The 12,187-nt window shown below is 39.9% G+C and overlaps 1 protein-coding gene across 2 annotated transcripts in view; it reads left to right on the forward strand.

Moving 5' to 3' along the window:
* LOC113067142 (contactin-1a-like) overlaps positions 1-12,187 on the forward strand; it is an 84,926-nt gene that overhangs the window by 54,355 nt on the left and 18,384 nt on the right. For both annotated transcript variants that reach the window (XM_026239413.1, XM_026239414.1), the window contains exons 12-18: positions 63-213; positions 302-429; positions 2,191-2,363; positions 3,773-3,917; positions 4,042-4,203; positions 4,424-4,573; positions 5,896-5,966. In XM_026239413.1, the coding sequence (XP_026095198.1) occupies positions 63-213; positions 302-429; positions 2,191-2,363; positions 3,773-3,917; positions 4,042-4,203; positions 4,424-4,573; positions 5,896-5,966 (980 nt within the window). The remainder of the gene's footprint in view (positions 1-62; positions 214-301; positions 430-2,190; positions 2,364-3,772; positions 3,918-4,041; positions 4,204-4,423; positions 4,574-5,895; positions 5,967-12,187) is intronic.

The following is a 12,187-nucleotide window of genomic DNA, read 5'->3' on the forward strand; positions in this document are numbered from 1 at the left end:
CAAATTACTGTAGATCTTGAGGAACACTGCTAGTTCTTCCACTTAATGTGTTGTTTTCTCAGCCGGCGCTCCTTCGTTTGAGGGGAATCCCGTGAAACCCAAACTTCTGGGGGCCAAAAACGGGCGTGTGGTGATTGACTGCAAACCCAGAGCAGCACCGCGGCCAACCATATCCTGGAGCAAAGGAACCGAACTCCTCCACAACTCTAGCAGGTCAGAGGTCATGCAGAGGTCATCTCACAGGTCGATGCTCTCTCCAGAGCAATTCCATTCATATTCAGTCTGTCTTTTATGATTGCAGAATTTTCATACGGCCAGACGGGAGCTTAGAGCTTCTGAACATCACTAAATCAGATGAAGGGAGATACACATGTTTCGCAGAAAACAACAGAGGCAGAGCAAACAGCTCCGGATCGCTTTCAGTCACCGGTACGACACAGAAACCAAACCCTAACATTAGAATATCCTGATTATTACTGCTGTTATTGTGTTGGCTTTAGAAAGACAATTTACTGTTCACCCTGGAAACCACACAGCAACATTCCAGCAGCAACACACCTAACAACTCACAGAATACCTCAGAAACTGCGAAGTAAAACCCTAAAAAACACCCAGAACATTCTAGCAACTGCATAGCAACACCCTAACAACCACTCAGAATATTCTACAATACCTTACAACAACGTAACAATGCACTTACAACCACCCAGAACATCCTAGTAACCACATAGCTACCTCCTAGCCTAGCAACCACCCAGAATATTTAAGAAACTAAAACTAAGACCCTAACAACCATCCAGAACAATATAGCAACACCCTTAAAACCACCCAGAATACCCAAAAACATCATAGCAATGCCCTAACAACCACCTAGAACACCATAGTAACCTCATAGCTACCTACTAGCCTAGCAACCATCCATAAATCCTTAAAACTGCACAGTAACACCATAACAACCACCCAGAAGACTCTACCAACTGCATAGCAACCACCCAGAACACCCTAGAAACTGCGTAACAACACCCTAGCAATGCCCTAATGAAAATCCAAAACATCCTAGTAACTGCATTGCAACACCCTAGGCTAGCAACCATGCAGAACACTTCAGAAACTGTAAAGTAACACTCTCCCTAACAACTACTCAGAACCCTAGCAACTCCACAGCCACCATCCAGAACACATCTGTTTGTGCGACAGACTGACCTTAAAACCATCTAAACTTAATCTTTAAACCTAATTAAATCTTTCTTGCTGTGCTTTTTCTCAGGTGAACCTCACAGTTTGTAATCTAGTTGAGTTTGTATTTGTTGGTTATAGACCAACGCTACTTTTGCATCATCGAAGGTTAACGCCCCTTTTTGGGGGAAAACAAACGGATTCCTGATTCCAGAACTCGCTCCAGGGACCTTTTGTTTTTCATTGTTTCTGATGTGTACAGGCCTGTCAGACACAATTACAAACAGATATTGTATAATATTTATATTGTTTAGTCCTAGCCTGCGAATATTTCAAACTTAAAATCTGTTAACGGCCAAGGTAGCATGCCTAATAAGAGCTAACATTAATCACGTAGCTACTAGCAGCTTCGTATTTCTAACTACAACAAAACTGTCAGTAGCTTAAATCAAGTGAAATATGATCCAAGTAAACCACCGACTCCTCTTGACATGACCTCATCGTCTAGTTTATCATACTGTGAGTGTGTGAATGACAAAAATAGGCTACTTGGTGATTCCACGAGATAATGGTAACGTTAGATGTCCATATTTGGCCACTGCGTGGGGTTATTAATCCAGTTTTCGACCCTTTCAAAGGGAAACCTCTGTAAACACCATATCCAGTAGCTTCATTAAATACCTCTCACGGTCCTCGGCCCGCACAGAGAGTGTGTATGTTTCTGCCATTTTTGCTATCAAGAAATTAGAGCGAGTTCTGTGTCAGGGGAATCCGTTTGATTTCCCCCAAAAAGGGGCGTTAACCTTTGATGACGCAAAAGTAGCGTTGGTCTATGCGTGATGTGATGGATACACATCTCACTCTTGCCATCTGCTGCCACAAACATGCAGCTGCACCTCTGCAGATGACATCAGCAAAAGCGAGAGGCATTCTCCTGGAATCATGTGTCCTGTAGAAGCACTGGAATCAGTAATTTGTTGTCTGTTGTCAGAGTTTATCGTTGTCTCTCTTCAGATGCCACGAAGATCACTCTGGCCCCGTCCAACACTGACGTCAGCGTGGGCAAGAGCACCAGGATGGAGTGTGCCACGTCACATGACCCCACCCTCGACCTCACCTTCATCTGGTCCCTCAACACACACGTTATCGACTTCGACAGAGACAGAGAACATTACGAGCGCAAAATGGTGAATTCAGTTCCTCATGTTAAATCCTGTTTCCTGATGACAAACATCTATTTTGTTTTTGTTTTAATGAATCAAGACTCTTCATTAATATTACTATGGTGGATCCTTTAACACAAAAAAAAACAATAACTATAATGACAAGTATAACGATTACTATAATAATAATTATTATTATAATGATAACTATAATGCTACTTATGATAACTATAATGATACTTTTAATGGTATCTATAAAAATTATAATGATAACTATGATCATTTTGATAACTATAAGTCGAGTTACCTTTACTTGATTAGTGCTTTATACAATGCTGGTTGTTTCACAGCAGCTTTAAAGAGTCACACAGGAACATAAATTATCAATAATGCAAGAAGACAATAACAGTCATTTTTTTAACTTAAGTCAGTTAATTAATGATTCAGTGATGTCATCATCCAGTTCAGCTCCCTTCCAATAGTGTCTGTGCAATCAGTCAAAGTGTCCCTAGCTAAGAAAGCCAAAGGCGAGAGTGGCAAGGAACCAAAACTCCATCGGTGACAGAATTTAAGAAAAAACCTTGGGAGAAACCAGGCTCAGGGCAAAGTTCTCCTCTGGCATTAGCGTAGATGCCATTCTTCTTACAGTGTAGCGAGTACATTGGATATTATGGGAAGTGTTCCTGGTTCCGGTTTACCTAATTAATGCAGCCTAAAAATCCTTTAACGGATTTGGATATTAAAAGCATATTAGTATGTTATGTGTATGCCAGGTTAAAGAGATGGGTCTTTAATCTAGATTTAAACTGCAAGAGTGTGTCTGCCTCCCGAACAATGTTAGGTAGGTTATTAGGAAAAGGATCTGCCGCCCGCAGTTGATTTTGATATTCTAGGTATTATCAAATTGCCTGAGTTTTGAGAACGTAGCGGACGTAGAGGAGTATAATGTAAAAGGATCTCATTCAAATACTGAGGTGCTAAACCATTCAAGGCTTTAAATTAGCAAGATTTTAAAATGCATTCATTGTTCAATAGGGATCCAGTGCAGTATTGACAGAACTAGATTAATATGGTCATAACTGTAATGATAAATGAAGCAATAACTAAAACAATAATTATGAGAACTGCAACGATAACCATAATGTCAACTATAATTTTGGTAACTATAACGAGAACTGATAACTATTAACTGCACAAACTGCACTGCATAAAATATACTGATATATGCTGGATGAATCTTTGAAAGTGATTCCAGCGATATTGTTCCTCTGTGTCGTTATCGTTATAATCTTGGTGTGAAAGCAACTATTGTCCGAATTGTATGGTTATAGTTATCCTTATAATTATCATTCTTGGTGTGAACAGGTGTCTTGTGTATATTGCAAACATAAATTAAACATATTAATTGATATTAAACTGAAATTGTTGATCAGGATGTTAATCAGGATGGTCAGACTGGGACGTCCAGCTCAGAGCTGTTGATCAGTAACACCCAGCTGAAACACGCCGGACGTTACAGCTGTACAGCGCAGACACCGGTGGACAACGTCACGGTCTCCGCAGAGCTGGTGGTCAGAGGTCAGACTGAGACTCATGGGATCATTCAATTAAACCTGAGTGTTACAGGTTATGTTTCCCATATTCCAGATTGTTTCCACGGAGCATGTTGAGTACATCACCATCTCCCGTGTCTCATTTCCAGGTCCTCCAGGTCCTCCCGGTGGTGTGCGTGTGGATGAGGTGATGGCCAGCAGCGTGAGGGTGACCTGGAGTCATGGGACAGATAACTTGAGTCCCATCTCCAAATACAACATCCAGTACAGAGACGTGCGAGAGCAGCAGGACTGGAGAGAAGCCTCCACCTGTGAGTACATCACTACACATCACTATAGTGATAATACATCATATATGAGCCTTTATGATTAATATATTAATATACTTTTGTGCACGTTTAAGATGTCTATTTAATTTGACAATCATCTGTTAATAAAGTTGGACCTGACAATTTGAATCCATTAAAAGCACTATTTTTAATATTTAAATCCAGTTATTATTTTTAATCCAGTGATTCTGTGTGACTTCAGCTCCAGTGAATGTGGAGGGAAATGCAGAAATGGCCTCCGTGATCAATCTGACGCCCTGGACTGAGTATGAGTTCAGGGTCATCGCTACCAACACGCTGGGCACTGGACCACCAAGTGACCCCTCGCCCAAAATCACCACCAAAGAAGCCAGTGAGTTCCTTCTGACCTCATCTGAGGAAACATTCACCTGCGTTTTATTGCCATTAGTGTGTTTGTTTACCCTGTTTTGACCTGGAAGCAGAGCATAAATATTTCAAGGTTTCAGTACAGAAAGAAAACTTTAGAAATGGGTAAATGCTATCAAAATACATATACTTTTTTGATGTTTTCTGATTACTTCTGTGAAATGCATTTAACCTGGCTTCCACATCTGACATCTTTAGGACTAAATTCTGCTAATAAACAACGAACTGTAAATACAGTAAACTGGCATAACAAATAAACTATATCAAATGAACAGAGCTAAAGTTCAAAGACTAAATAGTCTGAATTTGATAAAGGACAAAGGATTGAAATAGAGGAAGTATTGGTCTACACGGGCCTCAGATTTAGACCCTAGCCCAGACCTGGCCCGAGACGCTTTTTTTCATCACTAATTGATGGATGTCTAAAATGTAAAAATAAGGATAAGCCTAAAACAGGCCTGAGGCCCACCCCGCGTCTGAACTATGATGTGAAAATTGGCCCGAAGACCAAACATGTTAACAACAGTCAAATTTAAAACATTTACAGGTTCACTCATCAATATATGCATTCATTCATCAGATATTATGCAGTTTTAGCTGAAAATGATCAGAAGCTCATGTTATGTTACGTAACTTTAATAAACATACGTTCCACCAGGTCCATGCATTAGTATGTGATAGTGACCTGATTAAACCTAACAGAAGGGGCCCTATTATAACAATCTAAACACAAAGTGTAAAGCGCACGGCGCAGGTGCACTCAGGCCATGTCCAAATCCACTTTTGCTATTTTAAATTCGCATGGTCTAAACGGGTTGTCCCTATTCTCCTAATCAGTAATGGGTGTTTTTTGGGTGTAACGTGCAATAAACCAATCACAGTACCTGCAGAGAACGCGTCTCCGAGATGAAATGGAGCTGCTCGTGTGCGAGCAAATAGATAGCCTGACATATATTTAATTAGCCTACAAAAATTCTTATACTTTACATTGCAATCATTTAACTTTTAATATTTGGCATGTTTGTGTAATGCTGTGCAAAACTAGTAAACACACTTGCACTGCGCCTTGCTCCGCATTGCATTGGGTGTATTATAGGGCCCTAAGTATTAAGCATCAATGTGTTAGTCCTCCAGCAGCATTCTGGGAAACCAGCCACAACATACAGTAGCACCACTGGAATCATCTAGAACATCAAAGTATCTACTAATTGCATAGCAATGCCTTAGTAACTAATATTAGTGTTATGTCTGTCATTATTTAGTGTTGGACTGTCTCTCTGTCTGTAGGGCCTGTTGTGGCTCCGTCAGACATCAGTGGAGGAGGAGGAACCAGTCGTGAGCTCACCATCACATGGACGGTACAGTGCTCACGTTTCTCACATGAAGACCAGTGTCATGTGTATTCTAGAAATAAGCAACATGCAATTATCTCTTTCAATTTCATTTTACTCTTTACTTTGTTTTATCTGCGTAATTTGCTTTTAATTTGGTTTAAAACGGAAAAATAAAACCCTGTTGATTATGCCTGATAAAAATGTAAGGCAAGCACTACAGATAAAACCATTATTTTTCCATGCATTTGTCAATTTTACAATTTCTGCCTATTTTATAGTTCTATGACATGTCTGCTTTCAGACTAGTGAAAAGTGATCTAAAATACACATTTAAGTGTTTATTTTAGGACACTTTATACTATGTTTTATAATATTTTATTAATATTAATAATTGTTAATATTGCCTTTCGAATGCCCAAGGACACTTTACATAAGGTAAAAAGAAACAGAAAAATACAAGTGTGCACACAAAGTATAAAACATTAATAACAAAAAAACACAAAAATACAAGTGTACACAGTATGCAACATGAACCACCAAGCAGCAGAAAGAGATGCAGTAATAAGTACTATGCAGATGAGTTACAAAACAAACATAAATCAGAACATTGAAGCAATTAATCCATTAAGAAAAAATTCAGGACTTTTTTGGGCAGGCCATAAAACAAGGAGAGACGATAATCCATCTGTGACATAATAAACTCATGAAAATTTAAAGGAGGTCGTAGACGGACAATATTACAAAGGTGGGAAAAAAATGGATTTGACAAGCTGATAGATATGGGATTCAAAACATAGACTAGAATCAAACATTATTCCAAGATTGGGTATAGTGAGAGAGGGATGGAATATAACTCCATCAATGTTTATAGAGTGGTCAGGTTGGGAGGAGACTAGGGATTTACCGCTGACTAACAAAAATTCAGTTTTATAAGTGTTTAAGTATTAGAAGTTTTGGACCATCCATACTTTGAGATCATGTATGCAAAATGTAAATGGGGGGGGGGGCAGAATTGGGCTGTAGGGTAAAATATATTTGTGTATCATTGGCGTAACTGTGGAGATTTAGACCATGGCACCGGATGATCTGACCTAGAGAAAGCATATACAAGAGGAGTGGACCAAGGAAAAATTCTTGAGGCACTCCTAAAGAAAATAATTACTGAATGAGATATGGATTTATCAATGCTAATAAACGTCTGCCTATTTGACAAACATGAACCTAGCCACTGTAAGACAGTGTCAGTAATGCCGATCTCTGAAAAATGAGGTAACAGTACAGAATGTAAAACTGTATCAAAAGCTGCACTCAGGTCTAATAGAACCAGAAGGCTAAGGCCACCTGAATCAGATGCCATTCACTACTCTTAAAAGGGCAGTTTCTGTACTATGGAGAGGGTGAAATCTGGACTGAAATGATTAGGAATGATTGTTTAATTAAGTCTGTAATTGTTTAGCAAACACCTTTTCTAGGATTTTAGATAACAAAATATGATTATAAATTGGTCTGAAGTTATTTAAAACTTTGTCGTCAAGGCCAGGTCTTTTAAGTACAGGGCTGATCATAGCTCAACCCTCTACAGACACCTTGAAAATTGAATCACAACTGGCTAGTAATTTTTTTGTTTGTTTTTGTTTTGTTTACTCACCAGACTGATGTATATAAATACTATATGATGATATATGTGTGTGTGTGTGTGTTGTGTGTGTGTGTGTGTGTGTGTGTGTTTGTGTGTGCGTGTGTGGTCCCAATTTATATTAAATGCCCCTAATACCGGAGTACTTACATAGTAACTGAATGTGTTTGTAGTATGTTTCCACAGTGTAAGTACACATTGGTACGTAGTATCTACAGCTTTAATGTTTCTGTTACTACACATGTGTAAAAACCCTCAAGATGGTTCATACCAACAATATGAACTATTGTAATTGGAACCATTGGATCCAGGTGGTAGAGATGGGTAGGTTTAGGAAATGTAAAGTGTGATGAGTTGGATCTCGAGTTGGAGCTTGTGCACCAGTGTACTTACATTGTAACTCTTCAGAAACTGTCCACTTAATATAAAGTGTAACATTCTGGACACCATCCACAATTTATATGTAAAGCCTAACTTACTGTCCGCTGCTGTGTAACATCACAGAAATTACATGATAAATCTAAAATAAAGTGTAACACTTTCTTTACCAAAAAGTGTTGTTACGAATGTCCTGTTACACATTTGTACTTACACATACCATTCAGTGGGTTGTTACATGCGTGTAGTTACACAGACATTAAAGCTGTAGATACTATGTACCAATTTGTACTTACATTGTGGTTACATACTATGTACACATCTAGTTACTATGCAAGTACACAGGTATTAGGGACTAATTTAGTGTGGGACCATAAATGTTTGTAAAATGGCACAGTTTTTAAAATATCTGAAAGTACACTCTTAAAATCAGTCAGTCAAGCATTATATTCAAATATGATTTAATAATAGAACTTTAGTAATTAGAAATAAACTTGATAGATAACCATGTTTGAATGCATATTAGTAATTTTAAGTGAACATTTTAACTGCACTTGTGGTGCTTTTTTTTGATAATTCAGTTTCTATAAAAAAAAAAATTGGGAAGAAAAATCCTAACAAAAATACTGATAAGATAATAATGATATGAAGTAATAGGAACTATAAAATGCACTAAGAATTAATGAGCTGCTAAAAGGATAATAGGTGAGTGCCAGCCAATGAGATTGCCATTTGCACATTAGCATAACCAGTTGATAGAGAACAATTTATCATGTGGGTGATGGGTATAATGAGAGAAGGCAGGAAGTTTTTGAGTATGTAAGTTGGAATAGGATCTAACTGACAGGTAGAGGAGTTTGATAATCAACTGTTCAACCATGGATGTATTAATGAGTGAAAAGTTTGAGAGTTGGTAAAGTATCTGGGAAGTAGTAGTTTCCGGAAGAACAACAGAAGGAAAGGACTGATAGATATTGTCAATTTTGTGTGTAAAAAAATGACTGTCTGGTCTCTGTTTCCCTGAGTCTTCACTAGTCGTCTCACTTCCCCATAGGCACCTCACTGCAGTCACTACAATTACCACAAAGCACTCAGATGTCTTCACTTGATAGTCATTACCCTGCCTATATTAACCGGTCTGTTTCTGTTTGTTTTCATGGAGTCCTTTCTTTCCATCACCCCGTTTCGTCGCCGTCCGAATTTCCTCGTCTTCCGATTTCTTGTTCCAATTCCTGTTCCTTTCCGTGTTTGTTTGTTTGTTTGGATTGATTTTGGTCTTGACCCCTGCTTGTTGGATTCTGATTTGGATTACCCATTAAAACCCACACTGCGTTTGGATCTCTGTGTTTCCCTGGGTTCCCGAATGTAACAGAGTCGAGTCAGGTTCACGTTGACCCTCCAGAGTCAGGTCAGTTCACCGTTGATACTCCAGAGTCGGGTCAAGTCACCGTTGACACTCCAGAGTCAGGTCAAGTAACCGTTGACACTCCAGAGTCAGGTCAGAGTCAGGTAACCGGTGTTCTTCATGGGCAAATGCAAGTCACCATTGATATTCATGGACAAAGGCAATTCACCATTGATCTTCATGGGCAAAGGCAAGTCACCATTGATATTCATGGACAAAGGCAATTCACCATTGATCTTCATGGGCAAAGGCAAGTCACCATTGATCTTCATGGGCAAAGTCAAGTCACCAGTGTTCTTCATGAGCAAGGTCAAGTCACCGACTACCTTCATGGGCAAAGGCAAGTTACCATTGATCTTCATGAACAAATGCAAGTTACCATTGATATTCATGAACAAATGCAAGTTACCATTGAACTTCATGAACAAATGCAAGTTACCATTAAACTTCATGAGCAGAGTCAAGTCACCAATGATCTTCATGAGCAGAGTCAAGTCATCATTGACCTTCCTGAATCCAGTCTAAACACCACGGAATTACCAGAGTCTCGCCACGCCTCTGCGGAACTACAAGAGCCTCCCCACATCTCTGCTGAACTACAGAGTCTCTCCTCGTCTCTACGGAACTTCCAGAGCCTCGTCACGTCTCAGTCGAACTCTCTGAGCGCTCGAATGATCCTGTTGTGGACACGGAGGCCACCCTTAACTTGTTAATGTTCTCTGTTTCAGACTTGCCTAACCAAACTTGCTCTCTTGTGTCATCGATCCCACTGTGGTGGTCTTTTGTGCTGCCCTGGTGGGCTTCTGTCTTGACCGCACGGATGTGGTGGGCTTCTTTCCCGACTGCATGGATGTGGTGGTATTCTGCGCCGCCCTGGTGGGCTTCTGTTTCAACCACATGGCTCCAATTCCACCTTGCTCCTCTCTGGATTCCTGCCCTGTTGGTTTGGCCCTGGGCCACTGAACGTTATGTTCCTTACTGGACTTGTGTTTTGTTGTTGTTGTTGTTTTGTTTTTGTTTTTTGCTTTTCTTCTCTCTGTTTCCCTCTATGGACCTGGCCCTCCGTCCCTCCCCCTGGTCCTCCGCCGCTCCACCTCCCTCCTGGTCTCTGTGTTCCTTGGTCTCTTCTTGTGTTCAGGTGGAGCATCTGGTATCTGCTCCGTGGAGGAGGGGGTAATGTCACGATGTCTGGTCTCTGTTTCCCTGAGTCTCCACTAGTGGTCTCACTTCCCCATAGGCACCTCACCACAGGCACAATTCCCAAAAAGCCTTGTCCCTTCATCACAGCAAATGCACTCCTGTTAATTGCACTCAGGTGTTTACCCTGCCTATATTAACCGGTCTGTTTCTGTTTGTTTTCATGGAGTCCTTTCTTTCCGTCACCCCGTTTCCTTGCCTTCCGAGTTTCCTCATCTTCCAAGTTCTTGTTCAAATTCATATTCCTGTTCCTTTCCCTGTTTGTTTGTTTGTTTGTTTGTTTGGATTGATTTTGGTTTTGACCCCTGCTTGTTGGATTCTGATTCGGATTACCCATTAAAACCCACACTGCGTTTGGCTCTCTCATCCCCTGTGTTTCCCTGGGTTCCTGAACGTAACAAAAGGTCAGAAGAACCATTAAGAATGGATGTTTGTGGTTTGACAAGTTTGTTGATCTCAGAGAATATGGTGTTGGGCTTGCACTTTGCTCTGTTAATAATATTGTGATATGAAATCTGAAAAGAGGGTCACATGAATGAGAAGATGTGTCTTCGTATACAGCTATTCAAGATGCCTAGCCTTTGCTTTCATTAATTTGATCTCAGTAGTAAACCAAAGGGAGGAATGGGCTGAGGGGGACAGTTTTGGATTTTAATGGGGCCAAATCTCCAGGAAATTAGATGTGACAATCTTTTATAATGATACTGTCTTACCAGGTCAGGAGAGATTAACAGAGAGATGCAAAGAGGAAGCAGCTACTGCACTAGAGAAATTGTCGGTGTTTATATTTTTTCAGTTTATGAATTTATGATCAGATATGTCAACTTCAAGACCCTGGACACAGGCATTATTAATGCCAACCAAGCAGATTAGGCAACCTGTCCTCCAACCAATGCACTCGTTCGGTCATTTGTCCAAATCCCTGAAATGTGACCCATCAGAGCGTATACTACAATTGCGCCCCTATCGGCAAAAGGTCGTTTTCATATCAATGTTTTCTACTCTTCTATTTGCACTGTTTTGCATTTCATGTAGCTCAGTTGGTAGATTATTGTGTTATACCTTGATATGTAATCATGCTTTCATAGGTTCAATCCCAGAGAATGGACGTGCACGTAAAATCTATATGCTCAATAAACCATAATTTAGCATGATTTCTGTGAGGGTTAGGTTTAGGGGTGGGATTAGGTGTGGTCATTCGAATGAATAAGAAACCTAGTAAAATATGTAGGAAATACTGTGAGATCGGTGTAAAAACTCCACACATTGCATTTAAATAAACATGCGTTTTGATTGGTAATGACGTTATACATCATTTCATGACGACAGACGCAATGCAATACTGTCATTATTTTTACGCCTGCTAGAGACCGCTTAAATTTAAAATGTAAATATAGGTCATAATAAGGTGCTTGCTCAAATGACCTATATGGTCGTTTTTTGTTGGAGGACAGGCTCAGATTAGTGAAAGTGAAAGTCATGACATGGTTACTCATACTCGGAATTGGTGCTCTGCATTTAACCTATCCAAGTGCACACAGCAGTGAGAAGTGATCACACCGTCAACACACACCCGGAGCATAGGTCAAGGGTATGAGAATGAGAGTGTGTAGGCAAATCAGTTTTTCA

The sequence above is a fragment of the Carassius auratus genome, chromosome 50, assembly GCF_003368295.1.
Source record: "Carassius auratus strain Wakin chromosome 50, ASM336829v1, whole genome shotgun sequence".
Taxonomy (NCBI): domain Eukaryota; kingdom Metazoa; phylum Chordata; class Actinopteri; order Cypriniformes; family Cyprinidae; genus Carassius; species Carassius auratus.